The following is a 25,415-nucleotide window of genomic DNA, read 5'->3' as shown; positions in this document are numbered from 1 at the left end:
AAAAATTAACATCAACATACTGCTGAGGAAAACTGTACATTAAGATATAATATTCAATCCTTGGGGAGTTAATGTAGGGAAACATATGTAGAAAAAATGGACATTTGCATCCAGCTTCAGTTTGAGAATTATAGAAACCTGCAGTTACAGCCAACCATTCAACACAAATTTTAGGAGACACTAAGGAAAGGGATGGAAGGGAGCACAAAGACAAAAGTACAAAGACAATCTGGAAACTCTTATTTCTGTTCTTCATACTATTCCAGATATTTAATTTTGTTTTTGGTACATTTATTCTTTACCCCGAATGACAAGACAGTACAGATTTTGCTGTCAAAAAAAAAATCAAACTGTTGGTTCACACCAGTTAACAGTTACACTTTTTCCTGTAGCTGGTTCCTTCTTCACTGCCTCCTCTCAATTTAGTATTGTTTTCTCATTTTGGTCTTTTGTTCCCTTATGGTCCATACATTTTTCTGCCAAACATTTCTGCATGGGTTGTATTAACTTTGATAATCAATGAAGGTTAAACAAAAATCTAATGCTAACATTTTCAAAGGGTAATTGATTTATTAACATAGTACATTGGAGTTGCCATTGTAAAACAGGTTTTTTTAAATTAGGGAACTAGGAAAAAATACCACTATAAAGCTACCGGTAAAGGATGTCCACCAAAAAAAAGCAAAACCAGGCCATAAGTTTTTGCAGATGATGCATAATTTTTGTTTTACTTTTATGCACAGCAAAAGGATTTTCAGGCAAATACTGAAAACACTGCCAATGTACTATTTACAGTTAAAATGGAGGCTTACCATCCATTCATTTAGGCTTGAACAGTTTCAGGAATAGGTCAAGACATTGTCAAATAACTAATCTAGGTTGAAAATATGCTGAACAATTATTCCTTCATTTATGAGGCAGCAGTTTGAACATTTATCCAAAGCTTCCAACTTCATACATCCAGACTATATTTGTGAATTCCATTCCACTGGAGACACAAATATCAGCATATAATTTAGTAAATCAAATTGAAATTTAAAAAAATCCATTCATAAAACATTTTATTCCACTTACATCAACTTTACACATTTTCTTGATAACAATTATGCTTGTGTTCTTATGAAAAGTCCAGAAGACATGAATGCAGCTAGCCATACAGCAATATATCTCATTACTTCCCTGTTAACTATTTCACAGCCACATGCGTGTTAGGCAATCAAGACCACAAAGCAAAAACTAAAAAAAAAACAAAAAAGGAAGTTACCAGATAAACACATGGGAAGGTCTTTACCTCTTAAACATACATTATCAAAGTTAAGCATTTATTTTTACTGCATGTTTGCTTGTACATTTGTTCTTACGTTGACAATAATTTCTTTTAAATACAAATAAAATGTTCAGATGTCATGTGTAGCAAAATGAAGACATGAGCAATGGTGAATCTTGCAACTCATGGAATGTTAATCCTCCTCTGCCCTATCCCAAAAATCCTGAGACACGTAATAGATGGTGCAGGTTTGATCTACAGATCAGCAACTCTCTAGAAATTGCACGACTCGTACTGAATCTGCTATTTCCCCAATACAGACACTAAGTTATGGGCATCCTTCTTTGCTAGTACAGGAAACAATTGACATTAGCTTTGTGGAAACCACAGCTACAAAGAGTACTAACCAAACATTTAAAACTTGTATAAAAATTCCACACCCTGAATTTACATTGGCCACCTGAAACATACAGTACAAGAGTTCCCAATATGAATTGGCTCTTCTCCCCTATCAAACACAAACCACATGGGAAACACAGAGACCCAACAAAAGTGACAGAAGCTTTCCAAAGACCTAAAATAGAAACTAGTGGGACAGCAGAGATTACAAATAGTCTTGATGGTGAAGATTCAGGAATGAGGCAGACAGAACTAGAAGGCGGAAGTTTAGTTCTCTCCTCCCTCGCCAGCATCAGCTTCTTCCCCCTGGTTGTCTGAAGTCCACAACTGGAGAGAGAAAATTCCAATTAGTGCCTTGGTATCATAAATCAATTGAGGCATTCCAGCTAGCAAGCTAGGCTGTACAAAATAGAAAAAAGTTCAAATTATCCTTTCCTCCTGGGTCATCATTTTGGAATAACATTCTAAAGATTCAGTGCAGTCATTTAGATTCCAAAACCTTACATTTACTTCATTTGCATCAGTTTACAATCACTACAGTTTAAAAGGTCTCCCACAAATTGCTCACACAGGATGGGCAAAAGTTAGAAGGGCAAAAAGAAACATTTGTGCCTCGTGTCTGAACTTGAAAGATTACTTACGCTGCAGCAACACCAATTTTTCCATAGTAGACAAGTCAGGCTACTATGCAGAGGCATAGAAATAGACATGGTTCAGAGGACAGCTGGAGAAGAAAATTAAAGCAACTAGCTTTAACTAATCACCTTAACTTGTACATTCTAAACTGCTGCCGCCTTTACAACCAGCAAGTCCAAATTATTTACCCTTGAACTTGAACTGCTAATTCAAATCCTTGCATATAGTTAAATAATGTACAAATTCCAATCATTTATTGAAAAGCTAAGCATTGCACCTGGTCGATACCATTCAGTGCTCTTGGATATAAAAAAAAAACTCATTTTGGCTTTTCACATTTCATTAAGTGTTCAAGTACTTACTGTCAAGTTATCTCGCAATAACTGCATTATTAATGTGCTGTCTTTGTAAGAATCTTCATTCAGTGTATCAAGCTCTGCAATTGCTTCATCAAATGCCTTTTAGAATGAGAAAATATAGTTAGATGTAATAACCATGTAATAGACTATTTTACCGAAGTGAATTTTGCCTGTACTTACAGCCTTTGCGAGAGTGCAAGCTTGTTCTGGAGAGTTAAGAATTTCATAATAAAACACTGAGAAATTAAGAGCCAGTCCCAGGCGGATAGGGTGTGTTGGTTGCATCTCTTTTTTACTGATTTCAAATGCTTCTTGATAGGCTTGTTGCGAATGATGCACTGTGACTAAAAAAAGAATCATAGCTCAATACATAGCATTCATTTTAAAGCATGCAGATATATACAGTAGCCCAAATTCATGGGCATTTCATGCAATACAATTGAAATTTAATACCAATGCTCAATTCAATTGTTTTAAATCAAACCTGTCATTAACTTCTACCCCAATGAATGCATTACAAAAAAATACAAAGTGACTGGTATGAAAGAGTTCAAACAGCATATTACAAATTATGAAGGTCTCTCCAACTGGTGTTTTAAAAATGTAACTGAACACTTTACAGAACATTATACATTTGTTCCAGAGACGTACAGTTGCACTGAACACAAGGCATAATAATGTTGAAAGATGGAATGCCTACCCCAGGCATGCAGTCAGTCACCCAACCATAATTTCTGAAACATACCCCACACCTTATCAAACTTTCAATTATTCAGAAAATTATTAAATCCAGTACCCTGATGCCTAGTGAGAACTAGATTAACTGTCTAAATCCTGTTCTGTGCATTTGCAACAAGAGAAATTTCTTTCAAATTGTACTGGATTTTGGCCAAACTATGAGCAAAACCCACCAACCACATACTCCCTTATTCTTGAATTTCATAAATTCACTTTTCTACACACGATTAAAATTCATCTTTGTGATAATACAAACAATTTCAACCCTGAGTTCTAGGAGAAATGTGATGAGTTTTTCCAAAGTCATACCCAAGTATACAGGTCAGAGCAGTTGATGTTATTTACATGAACTTAAGGCATTTTGACAAGGTCCCAAATGGAAGGCTGGTCCAAAAGGCGAAGTCCATGGGATCCAAAATTGGCTTTGCAATAGGAGACAGTGATGATACTTTTGTGATTGTAACCAGTATACCACAGGGATCAGAACTGGGACCCTTACTGTTAGTTTTATATAGATGTTAATACAGGAGGTATGATTAACCAGTTTGCAGATGACAAAAATTGGTGTTGATGGTGAGGATAGTCTCAGACTACAGAAAGATTGATTAGCTGGCTAACTGGGCAGAGTAATGGCAGACAATTTAATCTTAGGTGCAAGTGATGCATTTTGGGAAGTTAAATAAAGGTATACCTGAATAGTGAATTAGGTCCCTAGGGAGTACAAGGAAGGCCCTTAGTGTACAAGTCCAAAAGATTCCTGAAGGTGGCAGCACAGGTAGATAGGATGACAAAGCATGCAGAATACCAGCCTTTATTAGCTAGGGCATAGAACACTAGAGCAGAGGAAGAAGGTACGGCTTCATAAAACATTGGCAAGGCCACATCTGGAATAGTGTGTGTAGTTTTGATCACCACAGTATAGAAAGGACATTATTGTTCTGGAGAGGGTGCAGAGGTGGTTTGCTTAGGATGAGCGTCTTAGGAGAGACTGGATAGGCTCGTTTTCTTTTCCTTGGAACAGAGAAGGTTGAAGGGAAGATCTGAAAGAAGTGTACAAAGTTGAGGGGCATGGATAGGGTAAGTGTCAAACTCCAACCCCTTCCCCCCACCCCCCAAAAGCACCCACTTCTATAACCCTTGGGCGCAAGTTCAAAGCAATGAGCAAGACGTTTTAGTGGGGATACAAAGAAGATTCTATTCAATGTTGGCTGGATTTTGGAATGCACTGAGATAGGGAGGAAATTTAAGGGGAAGCTGAAGAGGCAAGTTTTTTTTGGAAAACAGCTGTTGATATCTGGTGCATGATGCCAGAGGTGGTGGTGGAACCATATACAATTACTATGTTTAAGAGGCATTTAGACAGATGCTTAAATAGGCAAGGCACTAAAGGATGCAATCCTAATGCAGGCAAATGGGGAAAAAATGTCAATAAGGATGTTGTGGGTCGAAAGGCCTATTTGTGCTGTACAACCCTATAACTCTGCAAGAGAGAGGTGAAGGCAGAGACTCAACATTTAATTATCTAGACAAGTGCTTGAATTGTCAAGGCATGGAAGGCCACGGTACAAGGGCTGGTAAATGGGATTAATGTAGATGGGTACTTAGTCACCATTGATAGTCATGTTCAATCTTTTTAAATGGTAACTGAAATCACAAAACCTTCCAGGTCCTAAAACTAATTTCTCATCCATCCTGCATTATTACAAAGGAGCCATAATGACATATTAGACCGTGGCTTTCCTGACTTACTGAAAGGAGAATAAAAGCAATGGACAACTCCACACTGATAAACTGTTTTCAGCTTGGCTTTCACATCAACCACATCCCATGCATCTGTAAACACTAAAAGCATGAAGTGTTGAAGTGCAGTGAAGAAAACATTGGCTTAAGCAGTCTTTCCCTGAAGCATATCACAACAGTATATGAGCATAGCAATGACAAGCTTCACATTTCCTTGGAACATTGCCATGAGTAATTTTGATTGGAAGGCACTTTTCCTAACTTATTTGATAAGTGATTTAACACTGAGTGACACCAATTTCACCCCTTTTTGGGTAGTGCAGACTTTACTTGGTTCTACATTACCACAACTTTTAGCTTTAAAAGCTGCTCTAACAAGGCCTTCAATGCATCAATACTGCTACAGAGTACTGGAATGACTCCAAATTACCTTAATTTTTTTCAGACAACTTAGGTCATGGCAAACATACTTTCCAAACAAGAGGTTACAAAATCAGCATTTGATATGATTCTCAATGGCTTCAGAGAGCACAAGTTCCACTGCCTGGCAAAACTGAAAATTCTTGTAGGCCCCTTGAGATTTGCTGATGGAGTCCCAACAATCCCAGGTGAACACCTACACCCTAGCACAGATGCAAGGCCTCACATGGGTGACCATGTTATATCATGTTTTTCTAACACAAAACCTGATGGTCAATTTATGCTCAGGATTTTATTTTTACCTCCAGCCAAAAGTTTGACCCACCAAAGTACAGCAAGCCATCAAAGAACCCATCAATTGGTGGGTTCAGGTATGCACTCCTTTATCTCAATCACAAATGCCCCAGTTCCAACTGTAGTAACTGAATGGATAGATCAATTTCAGTACACCTGCGCAAAAAAGTGACAACACTGCAGCAATAAAACTTTAGAATGACTAAAATCCCAAATGGCAGACGTACTAAAAACTAACAGAATCCAAAGAAAAACAGGATGGATACAAAAGCGGCTGTGACAAAACAAGTGTAATGGTTCAGCTACTGGAAGACCATTGCAAGGGAACATTGTGGACTGTGACAAGATCCCTCATTCATAAAGGTATACAATGATTTAAGAGACCATTGCGATCATTAAAAAAAATTGGCCTATGATTTATAAGCAGCAAGAAAGCAGTAGATTGCACAAGTTATGAAAATGATTATGTGGGCAGAAAGCTGACAAACAGAATTCATGCCATATAAATGAAGTAATGTACCCGGGGAGGTCAATCAAGGGAATAAACAATTAGCAAGATACTAGAATGGGAATCAGAAGAACGTATGCAAAAGGTAACAGGCCAGGTAGGTAGGGTAGCAAAGGGGAAACTTAAGGTTAGGGCCTGGGAGAATGAAAGCAAGTCAGTCAATACTGGAGCTACGTTAGATGTCTTCAGAGGTGTATTGTTATAGTCATCACATTACCGAAGGGATGATTAAACATTTTCCTTTTCATTCCTAATGGTTGGTTCTTTGATGATCTCATTGAAACAATATTCTTAGAGGGCTCAACACTAGATGAAAGCAAGGTGCTTCCTCTATTGGGGTGGTTAGAGCCAGAAGAGAGTCTTCACCCAGAGGATGAGCAACTCTGAAATGTACCCATGAGAGCTTTAGGGGCTCATTTGTTAAGTATATTTCAGACAGATTAATAGATTTTTTGAAACAAATACAGAATAGAGGGACAAAGACCAGCCCTGATCTCACTAATGGCAGAGCAGACACAGGAGGCTAAATGGACAACTCCAGCTTTATTATATTCTTACTAAACTTGAGTATGTTGCTGGGGATGGCAATTTTGCTGATAAGGATAGACTAGCTTGGTGTGGTTCTTTATTTGAAATAAAGGTCAAAGTTGAGATTTAATCACAACTCATGATAATTAAGCTAGAAAGGACCTGTTTACCACACCAGAGGTCAATAACTAGGAGTGCATAGATTTAAGGTAATGTCATAATTACAGGGAATTGGATGGCTTTTCCCCCTCCTACCCACCAGCAGAAAAGTGTAGGAAGTAGGAAGCCTCAGCACAAGGCCACGACTAAGGCTGTAAAGCGAGATTAGTTTCAATAGCTTTCTTGGCCAGAATGGGCATGGACAAATTCAATGCAAATGTGTACGACTCTAAAAAGATGCTATATACTTAAAAGTTTAATTGAATGCAGTGGCGAGGTGCAGTAGTTTAGTGAATAGTTCCTCACTGTGTATAGTTTTTGCCTGAAATTCAAATACCTAGTACTTAAAGGCTGTCAGGTCAGTTGAAAACTCGTTCAAGGCTGAGGTAGTAAGCAAAAGAAAGGATCTGTAAAGGACAAAGCTGTAATGCTTATTAGGAGCAAAAAAGCTGCTGGAGGAACTCAGGTGAAGCAACATCTATGGAGGCAAAGGGATAGCTGACATTTCGGGTCAAGGCCCTGCATCAGGACTGAGTGTAAAGGCAAGATAGCCAGTAAAAAGAGGAAACACAGTGGGTCGAGGTAGGAGGCAAGTGGATCCACATGAGGAGGGGCTGCTGGACAGAAGGAGCCAGGTACGAAAGAGGAAGGTGGAGATAGCCAGAAACTGGAAGGTGATAAGTGGAGACAAAGGCTGCATATTATGGAATCTGATGAGTGGAATCAGATAAGGGAGGGATGCAAACAGTAGGGGAGGGATAGGGGACCTGGTGGGTTGAGTGTGTGCATGAAAGGCAGATGAAACCAGTTTTTTGGGGGGGGGGGGGGGGGGGGGGAGGAGCAACTGGCTAACAGGGGGTTTGAGGGGGGGTTCTGGAAAGAAATGGAGAGAGAGGACCTGGGTGGATCAAAGAGGGGTGTGGGTTATGTGAAAATGGAGAATTCATTGTTCATGCTGTTAGGTTGATTACTAGAAGAACAGCACCTCATTCCTCCTGGGTAAACATTCTATTTAGTGATGCAATCCTTCAATGGTTCAAAGAATCTAACATGGAATAACTGAACAATAATAAAGCCATAATCTACTGTTTTGACACAAGGGAATGCAATAAAGTGCTGTAACCTTGGATACTTGTGAGATTATCTGTGATAGCCTAACTTGAAATTACATGAATCTCAGATTACCAAGATGAGAAACAGCTATCAAAAAGTCATTGATCCTAATACAACCCTTTTGGCTTCCATGAAAATAAACTTTATCATTCGAGACCAGACAGGTCCACTAAGTTTGGTTTATTTCCTATCCAATACTCCCATACCACAAAAATCACTAGAAAACAATCTTGAAAATATTTTAGCCTACATAAGATGTAGCACAAATCCATTTCCCATGATTTTTACCAACTATACTGCCATTAAAGAGCGAGGAGAATCATAAATGACCAATATACATTATCTTAATGATGTACAAGATAATAACTACATCCTAGTCGCAAGTGCAAGCTTCGAGCTTGCACCCCAACTTTTCAACTATAGATCAAAACTCTACAATTGCCTGGAAGCAGCACCAAGATGGCAGCCCACTACATTCTCAGAGCAGAAAGGGGTTGGCAATAAATTTAGTCTCATTACAGCCACCCATAGTTTAACTGTATGGTCCTAAAACATTAGGACAAATGAAACTGCGGGTGCATCCATGAGTTTGAGATTAGGATCAAGTTCATTCCCATGCTTCTAAATACCAAGACATTTATCTTCACTTTTAATATTTACCCAAATTAACATGCAAACTAACTGCTTATAAAATTGAGAGAGACAGTTTTTTTTTGGCTGAAGCAAATGGCAACAGTGATCCTTCAGTTGCATCACCACCTTACAACTGCAAGAGAACTATCACTACCAAAATTTGAAGTCTTTAAAACTCACGAGTCCATCCAGTTACCAAATATATCCCCCTCTGCTACTCCCTGCACCCCTCCAAAATACCTACTGGGGTTCCTACCATGGTTAACCACAGACTACTGCCACAACACTTGCCCCAATAAAATAAATGGATCCTTGATGAAAATGAGCCAGGTGCAGTGCCACCCATTCCTATCAAATATAGAGACATTTTCAGTGATCTGCTGACATCAAATTCCCATTAGAATTGCATTTTATCCAGAGAAACAAATTGGAAGCCAGTTGGATTACTGTGCTGGGTTTGATTTGGGCTGAAAAAATATTTATGGATGTTAAGTACAAAATCTTTAACTTTACAGAATTTCCATCCAGCCTGTATCAAGTTGTTAAAAGGTGTGTTTCACTGATTCTACAAGTTCACAGGACGTGCATCTCAATAGCAATGTCAGCATTTATTATCGACCCTTGACTGTTTCAAGTCAGGAAGAATTAAGAATCAACCACTCTGGTGGGCCTGGAGTCACATAGGCCAGAAAAACATTAGTGAACTAGCTGGGGTTTTGCAAAACAGTAATTTCACATCACCATTTCCCAAGATTAACCCTTCTTTAAAAATTCCAGATTTGTTTAATTACATGAATTTAAATTCATCAATTGTAGGATTTGAAATTAAGAGATTAACTCGGCTAATTACTGGAATGAAAGTGTTGTCCCTACCAAGAAAGGCTAAAAGGGTAGATCTGTGTTCTTTGGAGTTTAGAATGAAGAGTGATCTTATGAAACATACAAGATCTTAAGGGGCATTGGAATGTTTCCACAAGTGGGAGTCTCAATCAAGAGAACATAGTTACAAAGGGAACAATCATTTAAAATGTATAGTAGTCACTTTTTGGAGTATAAATCTCTGGAATTCTCCATCCTAGAGAATTGCAGAGGCCAGATCACTGGAAGGATTTAAAGCAGATAATTTTTTTCAAAGATCAGGTACTGAGGGATATGAGAGCCATGTCTAGAACCAATAAACCAATGATCATATTGAATGCCAGGGAAGGCGTGAAAGGCCAGTGGCCTACTCTTGCTTTTTTATCTCCCCCCCCCCCGCGCTCTGGTCAATGTCAATGGTCCTGAACTCTGGCTGCAAACTCAGTGACAACCACTATAATACCAAGCCCCATTTTACAGAATTGTTATTTAAAAACCAGCACTTTCCATTGGATTTTTAACAACATTCACATATGGTTTAACTAGTACATGAACACCATCAGTATGTGATGGAAATGAGCTACAGATCAACAAATACAACATGTATCCATGGTTCCTCAAGTATTCCAGAAATAGAATCTCAGTGGCTAGACTAAATTACAGAATTGCTAGTTTTAACAATAGATTTACTGTATCACACTGATCAAAACAAACAATTTAGACAAATTAAGGATTACATAGAATATTGTAGTACCAAATTATTAAATATTGAAGTTGCAATTCTCTTGTGCAAAAAATGTTGTTCTTAATAATTGAAACTAGATTCATTCCAATATTTCACATTTCAACATACCTTTCTTGTCATCCCCAGAAGCCACTTCAGCTAAGTAACGATAGTAATCTCCCTTCATTTTCAAGTAGAAAACTCTGCTCTCTGGAGAAACTAGCATTGGCAATCAAGTATTTATCAAGAAGGCCCTGTTAAAGTGAAGTACAGGACAAAGATTAAAAATACAGTACTACAAGTTTTAAATGTAAACAATTTGTACATCTCAAAATACATTTTAAATTCACAAGGCATTCATATTGTACAGAATTCAAACATGAAATTAGAAAATTCAAGAGTGAACCAAATTTCTGTTAAAGCATGTTCTTACAACATAGAAGAGGTATTGGATTATGCTGTAAATATATTATATTCCATGTGTACACCAAGGAAAGCATTAACATACCAGAATTAAGTAATGCTCATTTTCACTTCAAGGAGTTTGCATTCAGTATACTTCCAGGACCACAAAGAGGCGCAGACTTCAGCAGCCAATTATTGGTTTGTGCCACTACATCCAAGCTCCACCAACACAGATTACCCCTTGACTGCTGGGCAACCATTTTTAACTGTAAAATCTTTAGATAATATTACACAAAGATCTTGGTCTTCATTTGACAATTTGTATGGATGGATTTCACTAGCGAGAATTCCCACTAACAAACTGCTCCATACTACAAGTAGATATAGAAGTGACATAATGGGTTAGATATATTAAGCAACATAAACAGTCAAGCTTCCTTGCAGAGCTATATTAGTATAGATTTGGAAAGCAATTCTAGCTCTGCCTCCTTACGCACTCAAATGGTATTGGAACTGTATGATCACTTGAGACTTATAACATCTTGTATCTTACTATGTTCCTTATTCAGCCAGAAGGACGACCACATTGGTTTTCTCTTAAAGTCCTCACAACAGAATCCATCTTCAGTTAATTGACCCCATGACGTATTAATGGCCGAAAACACTGCACACAGCAAAGGCTATGGATCAGACAATACCCCCTAGCTGTAGTACTGAAGACCTGCACTCCAGAAGCAGCCACCTCTGCTAATCAAGTTGCTCTGCCCAAATGTGGAAAATTGGCTAGGTACATCCCATCCACAAAGACAAATCCAATTTGGCCAACTACCACCCACCTTGATTAAAGTGATGAAACAGCTTACCACAAATCTTCACAATCTCCTCACCAATGCCCAGTTTCATCAAACAACTCATCCCCAGACCTCCATTGTCTTGATCCAAGCATTGACTAAACAAGAGTTCTAGAAGTCAAGAATGACTGCCCTTAACATTGAGGTAGCATTTGACCAAGTATAGCATCAACATGCCCTGGTAAAAGTGAAGTCAGTGGACATAACAAGAAAACGATCCAGAAGTTGGAGTTACATCTCTCACAAAAAGGAGATGCTTTGTGCATGTTGGAGGACAAACATCCCAGCTCCAGAACATCACTGCAGGAGTTCCTTAGGGCAAGTACCTTGGGCCCCAACTATCATCTGCTTCAATGACCTTTCTTGCCTCATTAAAAAGTCAGAACTGAGATGTTCAACGCCCATTCATCTATACCTCAGGCAAATGAAAAGTCTGTACTGCACACAGCAAGACCTCAACAACAGTCAGGCATGAACTTAAGGACTAGTAATGTTCATGCTACAAGTGTCAGGCAATGACCACCTTCAAGATTTGGAGCTCAAGAGTATCTAGTACAAAACAAGTGCTCGACTCCATCCTTTTCACCACCCAAAACATTCGTTCTGCCCCACCACCACACTGTGACCACCATATATCAAAATGTACTGCAGTTAACCATCTGACCTACCCTAACAATATCTCCCAAACCCACTTCTTCTATCACTAAGTAAAAGGGCTTCAGGCTCATGGGAACACCACTGCCTAGATGCTTCCGACCCAAGTCGCACACCATGCACACTTGGAAATATCACCGCTTCTTCAGTGTCACTGGGTCCATTCATGGAAGATTCCAGTTTTGTGGAAGTGACTCCACCAGGACTGCAGCAGTTCAAGGTGAAAGCTAACCACCTTTCCTAACATCAAATAGGAATGGCAATAAAATTCTGGCATTGCCAATGACACCACCAATCCAAAACACAAATGATTAAAAGAATCCTCAACAGGCTAGAGATTAACCGATTTCTCATGGGAAAAAAAAAGCTTTTAGAAAGCAATAAAAAATTCAAGGTTAAACTAACTCTCATCATCTTTGGCCATTTGCACGCTGTTTTATAACTTTCCTGAAACTCTCTATGCTAGTCTGGCTGCAGCAGAAATATTCCACAGACCTGCTTTTTTTTAAAAAAGAAAGTGTCTCAAACAGAAGAGGCATGCATCAAATTCTCCCAACAGGCTCAGACAGAATCAGCAATTGGAAAGATTGACCTCTGCATAAGAGCCATACAATAATTTTTGTAGGTAAGACTCCTTGGAATAGACCTTCAATCTTGGGAATACAATCCAACTTCTAGGAATACCAGGAAAACTAAACCAGGGCATCAAAGGCATCTTAAATGGAATACAACATGCAATGAATAAAACAACCATAAGCAAACGTTACAAGTATTGTATTAATTTTAGCCTTTCACTAATTAAATTCCCTACTGAAGGAGAGGACTGCTGCACAGAAATCTGGTGATCCTGATCTGTGCAAGAAATCGAAGTATGACCTTCGGAAAGCTATCAGGGATGCCAAGAGACAATACCGACTCAAAATAGAGTCCCTGACCAGCCGTCAGTTATGGCAAGACTGACATGCCATAACAGGCTACAAGATGAAGTCGGGTTGCATAGCTAACAACAGCGCATCCCTTCCGGATGAATTTAACACATTCTATGCGCGTTTTGAACAGAAGGGAAGTGGATTGTCACCATCCACCCTAACAGCCACCAATGAAGCTGAACCGGTGATCACTGTGGAGGACATAAGATCAGTCTTCCGGAGAGCGAACACGAGGAAAGCACCTAGCCCAGATGGTGTACCTGGTCGTGCACTCAGATCTGGTCATGGCACGCATCAACTCTAGCCTATCAGACAATCTGGACCCATTGCAATTCGCCTATCGCTAAAACAGGTCTACAGCGGATGCAATCTCCCTGGCCCTACGCTCAGCTCTGGAGCATCTGGACAGTAAAGACACCTATGGTAGACTTTTGTTTATTGACTACAGCTCTGCCTTCAATACAATAATCCCAAGTAAGCTTGTCACCAAACTCCGAGACCTAGGACTCAACACCTCCCTCTGTAACTGGATCCTTGACTTTCTAGCAAACAGACTGCAATCAGCAAGGATAGGCAGCAATACCTCCAGCACGATTATTCTCAACACCGGTGCCCCACAAGACTGCGTCCTCAGCCCTCTACTCTACTCCCTATACACTCATGACTGGGTGGCCAGATTCTGCTCTAACTCCATCTACAAGTTTGCAGATGATACCACCATTGTAGGCCGTATCTCAAACAGCGATGAGTTGGAGTACAGGAAGGAGGTACAGAGCTTAGTGGAATGGTGTCATGACAACAACCTTTCCCTCAATGTCAACAAAACAAAAGAGCTGGTCACTGACTTCAGGAAAGAGGGCGGTATACATGCACCTGTCTACATTAATGGTGCAGAGGTTGAGAGCTTCAAGCTCCTGGGAGTGAACATCACCAACAGCCTGTCCTGGTCAAATCACGTAGATGCCACAGCCAAGAAAGCTCACTAGTGCCTCAACTTCCTCAGGATGCTAAAGAAATTCGGTTTGTCCCCTTTGACTCTCACCAACTTTTACCAATGCACCATAGAATACATCCTATCTGGATGTATCACAGCTTGATTTGGCAACTGCTCTGCCCAGGACCACAAGAAACTGCAGAGAGTTGTGGACACAGCCCAGCGCATTATGGACACCAACCTCCCCTCCTTGGACTCTGTCTTTACCTGTCGTTGTCTTGGTGAAGCAGAGACAGCGTAATCAAAGACCCCACCCACCCAGGACATTCTCTCTTCTCTTCCATCAGGTAGAAGATACAGGAGCCCGAAGGCATGTACCACCAGACTTAAGGACAGCTTCCACCCCACTGTGATAAGACTATTGAACAGTTCCCTTATACAATGAGGTGGACTATGACCTCACGATCTACCTTGTTGTGACCGTGCACCTCATTGCACTGCACTTTCTCTGTAGCTGTGACACTTTACTCTGTACTGTTATTGTTTTTACCTGTACTACATCAATGCACTCTGTACTAACCCAGTGTAACTGCACTGTGTAATGAATTGACCTGTACAATCGGTTGTAAGATAAGCTTTTCACTGTACTTCAGTACAAGTGACAATAATAAACCAATACCAAATTGATAGATTGCAATGTATCCTTAATTCTCTTTTAGCTCACATGATAACAAGTCAGAATACATAAAACAGATGAGTTGAACAAGTGTTTCAACTTGGTCTCATGATACAATTTGATATGTTGACTTTTCACCAATACTATAATGGCTGGTAGTGTGGTAACCTAGATTCTTTCTCAGAACCTTTGAATTTTAAAAATCAATGAAAACCATCCTAATGCCCCTGAAATGCATCAAGTCAGCTTAAAAAGATCAACGCTGCACTACTTGGAATTCCACAGATCAGCATTTCACATGCTTTAATTTTTCAAATCAAGGTCTGAAAGTTTCACCTTTTACACCACCCCCAAAAAAGGAGCAATTTTAAATTTCCTTAAAGAAAGGCAAATTGCTAATCTGCAGAATTGGCAACTTTTAGTTTTAAATAGATTTAATGCTTAATTCATGGATGGCTTGTTAAATGCCAACTTGGAGACAATACAGGTTCATTGTACTCATAACACAGGACATGACTGTGTGAACAGATACAAGAACATTTTGGACTCAAGGACTTGCCACAAGTAGCTCCAACAAAGCGTTCCCATACCTGAAGCATGTTGTTTTAAATTTTTTAAACAGTTACACTTAGAAAAATTAATCTCAACATACTTCAATAATGCACAGATAGAGTTAAGAAAAAGGTATAATAAATGCAATAATGTCAGCAAAATTAAGTTTCATGTGTACAAGAGTAGCCAGAAATTAACTGTATTCTCATAACTTTTTGAGAAGTAAAATGCATGACACTTGTGCAAACTTTGACACATATGGAAGACACCAGTGCCTGCTCAAGTTTGCCCCAAGTGTAAACAAGTCCCCAAGTATCATTTCCTGGTCTCATCTGGAAACAGGCACTGGTATATTAAACTGTGGCACTTTTCTCAGTGGAGTACTGGAACGCCTTTCAAAATGCACTTGAAGAATTTACTTTAACTGATTTCAATTTAAGATTGGACACTCCAATTACTTGATGGCACTTTTCAAACATTTTGCCTTGATTTTCTTTTATGATAAAGAAACAAGGTTTAATTGTACTGTTCCAATTTGAGTGTCATAAAACTGAAGACTTTGTTCTAGAGTCCAAAGACCCAGTTAACACCACAGACAACTAATAGAAAGTCATGAAAAAAGTTGCCTACAGACCCAAGGCTGTATACCAGTCTAGTTTTAGATCAGCATTGCTTCTGTACTTGTTTAAATATTTATGTGAAATAAAATGTACCAGAGTTTAGATTACCATCCAGTTGTTTCAGTGGAATAGAACTGGCAATTTTAGCAAGAAATAATGCCTATTCTTAACTACTGCATTAAAGTCTAGTGCAGATGGAAGGGTAGTCAGCAATTGTAAGCTATGCCATTTTTATTTAGATGTGCAACACATGATCTAGCTCTGATTCGTCCATCCTCAAATGTCAATAATAAATAAAAGTAATAAAAATAAAAGGTACCTGAAGAATCAAGACCATGGAGATATTCTATGTAACCTTAAACTTTGAAGATTCCAATGCTTCCTCAACAATAATTCATATTTTGACAAGTCCCAACTCCCCAGAGATTAAACGGTCTGTTTACTCACTTCTGTTCATGTATTCTTTATTCATCCTACATTTTCCTCCACAAGACATTTTATACTCAATGAAATCAGGATGCTAGCTATGTACTAATTTTGTTAAACTTGTGTACTATGTAAAAAAAACCTTTTTAATGCATGTGGGATTTTAAAATTATAACATGGATTTATTATACTTTGCACATTGTTTCTGCAATTCTTGGTTCAAGTATAATGCATTAATTAACTGGAGTTTCGGACAATGTACTTATCAAGTCTAATTATATTTCCCACAATCAGAAGTGGTCAATTGTGTTACACATTATGGCACACTCACTCCAGCACTGATGCACAGTAGTAGCAGTTTGCTCCATCTACAAGATGCACTGCAACAACTCACCAAGACTCCTCTGACAGCACCTTTCAAACACTCTACCTCCATCAGCTGGAAGGACAAAGGCAGCAAAAAAAACGAAACGGGAACACCACCACCTGGAAGTTGCTGTCCAAGCCACATACCATCCTGACTTGGAAATATATTTCCGTTCCTTTACGGTCACTGGGTCCAAATCCTGGAACTTTCTCCCTAACAGCATCGTGGGTACACTCACACCTTAAGACTGCAGTGGTTCAAGGCGGCAGCTCAACACCACCTTCTCATGGGCAACTGGGGATGGGCTTTTAAATGTTGGCTCAGCCTGCAAAGCCCACACCCCTTGAATAAATGTATAAAAAATTCACTCATTGGCATCAAACTGACAAGCACTGGACAGCAAAGCTCAAGGACATACGACTTTAGTGCACACAGGACTTTTCCATAGTTCAAAGTGGCATCCCAATGGATTAATTCCTTCAGATACCAAAGCTTCAAGATGTTATTTCCTTTTTGCTTAGAATACACTCACCCTCGCGATTTTGATTACATCCTCAACTCACTTTGCCCTCTTCCCTGATCTCATGGCACTGTCCTCTTTCCAAAACAATCCCAATTATATCCAATTGCAGGAAGCTTTTTTTTAAAAAAAAGGGAGTCTTTCATGGCCCTCAATTACCAGAAATGTCATCTCACCAGTTATCCCACACGTCCAGCCATGTTACCCAAAGTCATTTACAATTACACTCCAAATGTAAACTCTCAATTTTGGTAATCCCATTCAATATCACTGGATCTGCCTGCCAAAATCCATAATTAGAATGAACATTACCAGATGTACATTGGCATCACCACTATTTTGAACTGAAATTGTTAAGACTACCCAATGTTCTGGAACAGATACAAGCAGAGATTTCCTCCAAATAATTGAATAAATAAATAATAGTAGGCTCAGCTTCTCAATAAACTGAAGTCATTGCTTTCTGTTCTTACTACGATGAGTTCAACAGCCAGAAATTATCCACTGCCTGCCAACTTGAGGGTGAACAAATAGTTCACAACCTTGGTGGCATATTCAACATAAATTGAAAACTATCTCTGCAGAGAATCAGAAAATTTATGACACAATCCATTGTTTATGCTGGTTGTAGGAGTGCTACCAAGCTTAATCCCACCTTGCCTCTACTGACAAAACCTTTCACCACAAATCTAACCCCCAATCATTCCAGTGCAAACTTAAACATCTCCCCATCAAAGGACTTTCACCCAACATTGATATTCAATGTGCCTCAGTCAAGCAAAAATTTTGAAATTCTCATCCTTATTCTAATTTATTTATTTTTTTTTTTGCAGAGGATTACCACTTACACATCTACCATTTCCAATACCAACCTTGGTCATCCTAGTTTTAGTTTGCTCTATCACTGCCTGCTGTCCTTGCAGCTCTTAACACCCTAAATTTTGAAATTCACATTTTCCTCCTTAGGGATATCCTTTAAAACTACTTCTGGTCAAACTCCATCTGCCCTAATATAACCTTAAAATGCTCAGTTCAAATTCTATTGATGACTCTCCTCTTCAGCACCTTGAAACACAGTTAAGTCATGATATAAATACATACAGGTACAATATAGGACACAGGGGTCATTCCGCACAGCAAAGAGCACATGATTATGACTGTGAGGGACAAATAGTGGCCAGGACTCAATAGTGTCTTCAAAATACAGCAAAAAGCTGTTGGCCAGCACATGCTGGACTTGAAAGGCACTGAATAATCAAGTGATATTTAATCAAGACTCTGCCCATCTGCTCACTCCAAAATGTCTTATGATAAAACATGCTGGATTGTAAGATGCCAGGTAAGGCTTTTGTCGTACGCCATACTATCATTTACTTCCACCCAGTAGTGTACACGAGGCCTTGATTTAACCCCTCCTCCAGAAAGTGGCAACTGACAATGCAACATCTCTCGTGATGAAGTTTTACCCAAAAATTACTAATGCTCCATAAAAGCCTGTCAGGGTCATTGCGAGATCAATACCCAATTCAAAGTTACCCATTTCCATCAAGCACTAAAACCTACCTTTAATTCAATTGACCAAAGTACTATGGCAGAGAGAGATAGAGAACTCATTATACAAATGGCATCTTTATTTATGGAAGATAATTTCTCTACACCCCAAATTCTCAACTCAAACAATGAATCAACATCATTGTCTGGCGTTCCATTTCCTTTAAGATATTTGTCACATGTACATCGAAACACAGTGAAATGTGTCTTTTTACGTTACTGAGAATGTGATCACCAGGCCATTTATGTTCTCTTTGAACACATTCCCAAAATGCAGTCTAACAATATGCACCTGAAAAACCTTAAACCCTTTGCTTGCAAACTGTTGTCTTTCCCTTCCAGTCCTTAAAAGTCTTTGGCACTTTTCTCAAAACTCCATACAAATCTTTACACTTCTACTCAATAAGAGACAACACTCCAAACTCTATCACAATTAATCCAAAGATCCTCAAACATTTAGTTTCTACCTCAACTAGGAGGCCTGAAAACAACATACAAAATATGATAATCAAAGGCAGCTAGAAATCATAAGCAAAGAAAAAATGAGTTCAGGCAGCATCTAGGTCAAGAGTCAGTATTTTAGGTCTGTGACCCTTTGACAGTTTCTAATGAAGGGGGACAAACCTGAAAGGTTCACTTTCAGTTTCCAAAGATATCGCCTGAACTGCTGGGTTTTTCCAGCAATTTTTTTTTGTTTCAAGAAATGCAGTATCTTTCTTATATACGTTGACATAGTGGTTCTCATGGCTATGTTCCTCAGCTGTAATTCCAGAAATTTGCTTAATATCCAAATTTGCTTAATGAGCCACTAAAACAATCAAAACCAACCTTCATCTTCAGCCAAACCCTTTCTAAGGCAATTCCCAAGTTGACAACCTGTGTAACTGTAGCATCATAACCCATCAAGTCAAGCATCTCATGCCATATTCTCCCCTTTAATAATGGCTATTTACACCTGCCTCTGTAAATTCGCCCATTTCAAGCAGCATCGGTATATTATCGTCACTTGTACTGAGTTACAGTGAAAAACTTGTCTTGCATACCATTCATACAGATCAATTCATTACACTGTGCATCGAGGTAGTACAGGGTAAAAACAATACCCTGTACTAACAGAATACAGAGTGAAGTGTCACAGCTAGAGGAAGTGCAGTGCAAGTAGACAATAAGGTGCAAAGTCATAACAAGGTAGATCGTCAGCCAGCATATCAAAGAAATTAAGACTGCAACCTTGGCTGGGTTGTGCTGACTCTTTACAAATAATGTATTATGGTTCAGCATTACAGGACAACATAGGGCTGGCTATTCGTGGACAGTGGGGAGGCTGTAGGTTATACAAGAAATACTTCCTATTTTTTGATGTACAACTTCAATGCATAGTCCAGTCAAGTATCAAAAAATTACAAGCCCTTTGAATTCAACTTCTAATGTACTTAAACTGACCTCTAACTGGTACATTTTTCTGCAATAAAAAGTGATGTAAACAGTTCCAATGGAATCCTTCTGCAGCAGCATGTTTCCATTATTCAGCTGAGTGGGACTGCAGTTCTAGTTCCTTTCTTATTTATCCTGCCATAGCCCAAAAAAGCCACAAGGACTTCACCCAATGAGATCTGCTTACAGCAAGCCCAATGTCCCCATCTACATTCTGCCTCTTGAGTACCCAAAGCATCAACCTTCACATATTTCCCAACACTGAACTCTTTTCCATCACTTCTTTAGCTGCATGCATTTCCACAGATTTGCCATGATTGTCTGACTTCAAGTTGTAGGCAGAATTTTTTTCCCCCCCATTAACACAGCCAGTTTCCAAAATCCATTATGAACTACATTCCCTACTTACCAATGGCATGCTGTCTCCAATCATCTTAGGCAGAACCAAATCACTTAAAGCAGTGGCATCTTAAGCAATTCAGCTAAGTTTCCAGGCCCATATTCTCTCCACATGAAGAATGGATTTTTTTTACCCCTACAATAATGTTCAGCTCATCTGCTATCATAAACCTTCATTCCTGCTATTGATATCTCCAGGTTGGATTATCCATTCATCTGGTCTGTTCCCCACTTTGCACACTCTATTAACTTCCAGCCAACTACCAAATCCACTTTACACCCACTCATTATGTCTTACATTGCAAGGGAAACCAGTAGAGCCTAAAGTTACCACTCATTTTAAATCCTTCAGCGGCTTTTGTCTCAGAATCTTCTAGTATTTCTGTGTTCACCAATTTTGACCTCCTTCACTGCACCTTTGACAGCCATGCCTTCACTTGTCCAGCCCACAAACACTTCCTGCTTCCCTAAATATGCATCTTGAAATGTTCTTGGGATTGATTACTAGTCCTAATATCCCATAACTTGGCATCAAATTCCATTTGAAAGTGATGCCCTAAGGTACTTTGGAACATTTACCATATTATTGACAACATAACAAGTTGTTTCAGAGATTGGTTTTAAGATATTGAAGCTCATATAGCTCCAGCCTAGAGCAGTGAATGAACATTGCAACATGGCATTTGACAACTCATCCTGCTTCTAATTACTATGAATTGTTTTAATGGACTGGGCAGGGAATGCTACTGGCACCTTCATTTGGTAGGTAACTATTCTGCAGCTTTTATCCAAAGTAATAGCCCAGAACACATTGTAGAATTAAAACTTTTTAAAACTTTATTTATACAGCACGGTAACAGGCCCTTCCAGACCAAGAGCCAACATCACCCAATTACGCCTATGTTAACCTACCAAACTGTAAAGTAGGGCAAACAAAAACTGCAGATGCTGGGAATCTGAAACAAAACAGAAAATGCCAGAAAAACTGAGGTCAGGCCACATCTGTAGAGAGAAAAACAGAATTAATGTTTCAGATTAATGACCCTGCACCTGGAGTATTTCAATAGTTTTTAAAATTGTAGAAATAATCCTGTTTGCCAAACTGTTTTGTCTCAAAGCAAAAATTAAACTGACAGAAGAATTCAGTGGGTCAAACAGCATCTGTGAGGCAAAGGGCATGGTCATATATTCATTTGCCTAGTATCTTTGTTAGCCACATTATGATGGTTCATTTATACAAGTGCATTTTTCCAAATTAAAGATTTAAATCAGATCTTTAAAATAAAAATCAAAGAGTTGCATATCAGAAATCAGCACAAACACACACAGAACTAAAATGTCATTGCTACTTAAGTTTGAAATATTACAGGAACATTAAATATTTAAATTGTTATCGAGCAGTTACAATTTATTCCTGTAAGCAATTTAAATGAATACAAATTATGCCCTGTAAAACAAATAATTCTAATACCGGAAACATTAGAACTCCTGATAAAAATAAAGTAACTGAATTCTCAACCCCCAACTTCTACTTTTGAATCCAATTTTGGTTTACACAAATCTCAGTTTTTGCAATAATGCCAGCACCACCTCCAATACAGTTGAAAAATGAAACCCAATCTGGAGTGATGTCACTTCACGACAGTCAGGGAATTCTTTCCTGGATTAGGCACAAATTTTTCCAAGTTATCCGAGAAATCCAGCTAGATTGAAGCCTGATACAGTCAAACTGACATTTGATGTTCCATGCATTCCCTCCACACACACGTAAGTGCAAACTCTTCAATTAATTTTCCCCCTTGCAATATGCTAGGAAAACCAAGAAAAAAAATCTGCTTATACTTAAAAGCACGATAACGCTAATCTGAAACAACTCGCGACATTTGAGAAGGGACAAGTGAGCTTCGTGCCTTTTGATGTCATACCAAACCTTTTAAAACTTAGTGAATGGGAAGTGCAGTTGGAGCTGTCCATTCTGTCACAGGTTGAAGAAAGCAGGCCTTAAATTTTAACACTTGAAAATACAAGTCTGAGAAATAAAAACTAGAAATCTTCCTCACATTACACTCAGACAATCCAGTACAAGTTAATAAAAATATCAAACCTAAAGTTCATATCATATTTGATTAAACAGGCCAAATAAATCTTTACAATCAAAACACTTGTACATGTTTATTCCACATTGCAGGCAGAATTTTCTGGAGTAGGGTAATGAAGAGTGGGAAAAGGGAAAGATAAACCTAGTCAGTTAAGTCTCCAATATTGTTCACTTTCTAAATGCTGCAGATAATTATTTGGAAATAAAATCAAGTACTAACCAATCTGCTCTACCATGAAAGCAAGAGCACTGCAGGAGAAGCAGAAAATGACCTCATGGTGCAAGAATTCCTTTCCACTCTCCTCCACTGCAACAAAAAAACCTACAAGGAAAAGTTCACCTGAATCCAAAGATAAAGAAACAGGGTGCCTAAAGATAAAGAAACAGGGTGCCTGCAATCTCACCTCTCCCCACCCTTTACCAGGTTTACAGACCAGTACCAGTGAGTAATTCACCAGCTCCTGATTTGTCATAATCCTTCAGTGGACTAGTCTCTCTCTACAGCAGTGTCACCTAAAGTAAAGCGTTATCAGCAGCCTTCAAAGGCACGCCCCAATAAAAACCAAGCCTAGTAACTGCCAATAAAACAGTAAAGTTAAACAAGGAGCTATATTTGCATGTGCATAATCCAAAACGATTAATAACAACTCTTTCCCTGCCAGAATGTGAGGGATGATGGGGTCATTTTTTAAAAAAACCCTAAATCCTTATGTACTTTTAAGTGATGAATTAGACAATACTACAAAATATTGCCGGGAGGCGTTTAGAGGAAGGCCTCGACTGGCAAACGCCCAAAAATCTGGCTGCGTTTCCTTCACCTAATCCGAGACTGCCCACTATTCCCTCCCAACAAAAACAGTCCGTTATAACTGATCTCAGTATTAGATTTCTTCGCAGACAGATTTAAAATTATTAGATTTATTAGAAACAAGGTCAAAGCGGTGACAAGTAAATGCTGCGGCTCCTCGGTAATAAGAATTCTAACATCTCAAACCACCACCCCTCCAACCGGAGAGTAGACTGAACAACCGCAGATTTCCTCCATTTACAGAAAGAAAGGGAAACGAGACGCGAGGGGAGGAGAAAGAAAATGATTTAAAAAAACCGATTGTAATATTGCCAGACGAAAACATTTGTAAACCGAAATACTGCCTTCATCGAGCTACAGTTTAACAGTACCTCACCTTTCTAATACAAAATCTGCACAAACTAAAACATTGTTCAGAAAAATGTATAAGGAATGCAGCTTTCTGGATTGTAAATGGCGACCTACCCTGTCTCTTACACGTTTTTTTTTTATAAAACAGATGAGGTAATTGGCTTGGGAAAATAACCGAGCACACTCCCACTCCCTTATTGAACTGGAGATGTTAATGTTAATTTTTGTTTTTTAATGAAGGGCCATTAATAGCCGAACATGGAGAGATCCACCCTGCCTGCTGTGCACCCTTGCCCTCCTCACCAGCACATCGTTGCAGATGTCCCGCAGCTCGGCCTCGATCTTCTCCCGGTACTCCCGGGCCATCTGCTGTTTCTTCTCGTTGCCCTCGGTCTTCTGCTCGATGCTGGAGATGACCCTCCAGGACGAGCGCCGTGCCCCCACCACGTTCTTGTAGGCGACCGAGAGCAGGTTGCGCTCCTCGTTGGAGAGCTCCAGGCCTTGCTCGGTCACCGCTTTCATCGAGGTCGCCATGTCGTCGTAGCGCTCGGCCTGCTCGGCCAGCTTGGCCTTCTGCACCAGCTCGTTTTTGTCCATGGCGGATGGGAGAGGGGGAGGGAAGTCGATCGCTCTCGCACTCTGCGTGGTGAGGGAGCGAAGGAGAGAAATGGAACAGATAAAGAAAATGGAGGGAGGAATAGTTTTTTTTAGAAAAAGATGAAATAACCGTGAAAATAAATCCCCTCCCTCCGTCCCTCCATTGATTTCAATCCTTCCCCACCCACTCTCCTCATTGTTAGTAAAATAGGAGGAATAAGGAGGTGAAGAGGAGGGGAATAGAGAACAAGGCTCGCTATTCCCCCCCCCCCCAACCCACACCCTTAACAAAAAATACAAATCAAAGACATTTCGACCCCTCCCCGAGGGAAACGCCCCGGATTTTTTTTAAAAAGAAAAAGGATCTCAATGAGAAATTCAGCCGCACTGCCGTTACAGGGGGCGGGGGGAGTAAGCGAGGGTCTCCGGGCTGCGCAGCCCAGCACACGCGGGGCCTCTGCAAGTCGCCCTCGCCCAGGGTGGCGGTGGTGGCGGCGGCAGCAGCCCTCAGTCCCTCGCTGCTGCCAGACCACCACCTGAGCCTCCGTTTCCCCCCACGGCTCCCATATAATTTTATTATTTTTGGGTTTTTTTTTTCCTCCGACCTCCCCGCACTGCGCGTCCTCCTCGTTTCAATGAATGAATGGAAGGGCTGAGGGGGAGGAGGAGGAGGAGGAGGGTGGTGGTGGTGGTTGGGAGGGAGAGAGAGAGGAGGCGGCCCGCCTTTACCTGCTGTCCGAGTGAGCTCACGGTGACTGTGGCGCTCAGCGATTGAGGAGGAGCCGCGCGATTCGCCTCACTTGACACTCGCTCTCACTCACTCGGGACGGACGGTGGGTGGGGGGAGGTGATGGAGTTGGGGGGAGG

General features: G+C 39.8%; 1 protein-coding gene across 1 annotated transcript; it reads right to left on the bottom strand.

Moving 5' to 3' along the window:
* Window positions 1-1,044: 1,044 nt before the first annotated feature.
* LOC127574462 (14-3-3 protein beta/alpha-1-like) lies at window positions 1,045-25,415 on the bottom strand. Its single transcript, XM_052023482.1, is given in 7 exon segments — window positions 1,045-1,993; window positions 2,665-2,760; window positions 2,842-3,005; window positions 10,506-10,593; window positions 10,595-10,630; window positions 24,255-24,590; window positions 25,278-25,415. Coding segments are annotated over 6 exon segments (738 nt in total). The 5' UTR covers window positions 24,549-24,590; window positions 25,278-25,415; the 3' UTR covers window positions 1,045-1,933.

This window comes from Pristis pectinata, chromosome 9 (genome assembly GCF_009764475.1).
Source record: "Pristis pectinata isolate sPriPec2 chromosome 9, sPriPec2.1.pri, whole genome shotgun sequence".
NCBI classification, from domain to species: Eukaryota; Metazoa; Chordata; class Chondrichthyes; order Rhinopristiformes; family Pristidae; genus Pristis; species Pristis pectinata.
The sequence above is the reverse complement of the archived record's forward strand: the minus strand, read 5'-3'. Positions and strand labels throughout refer to the sequence as shown.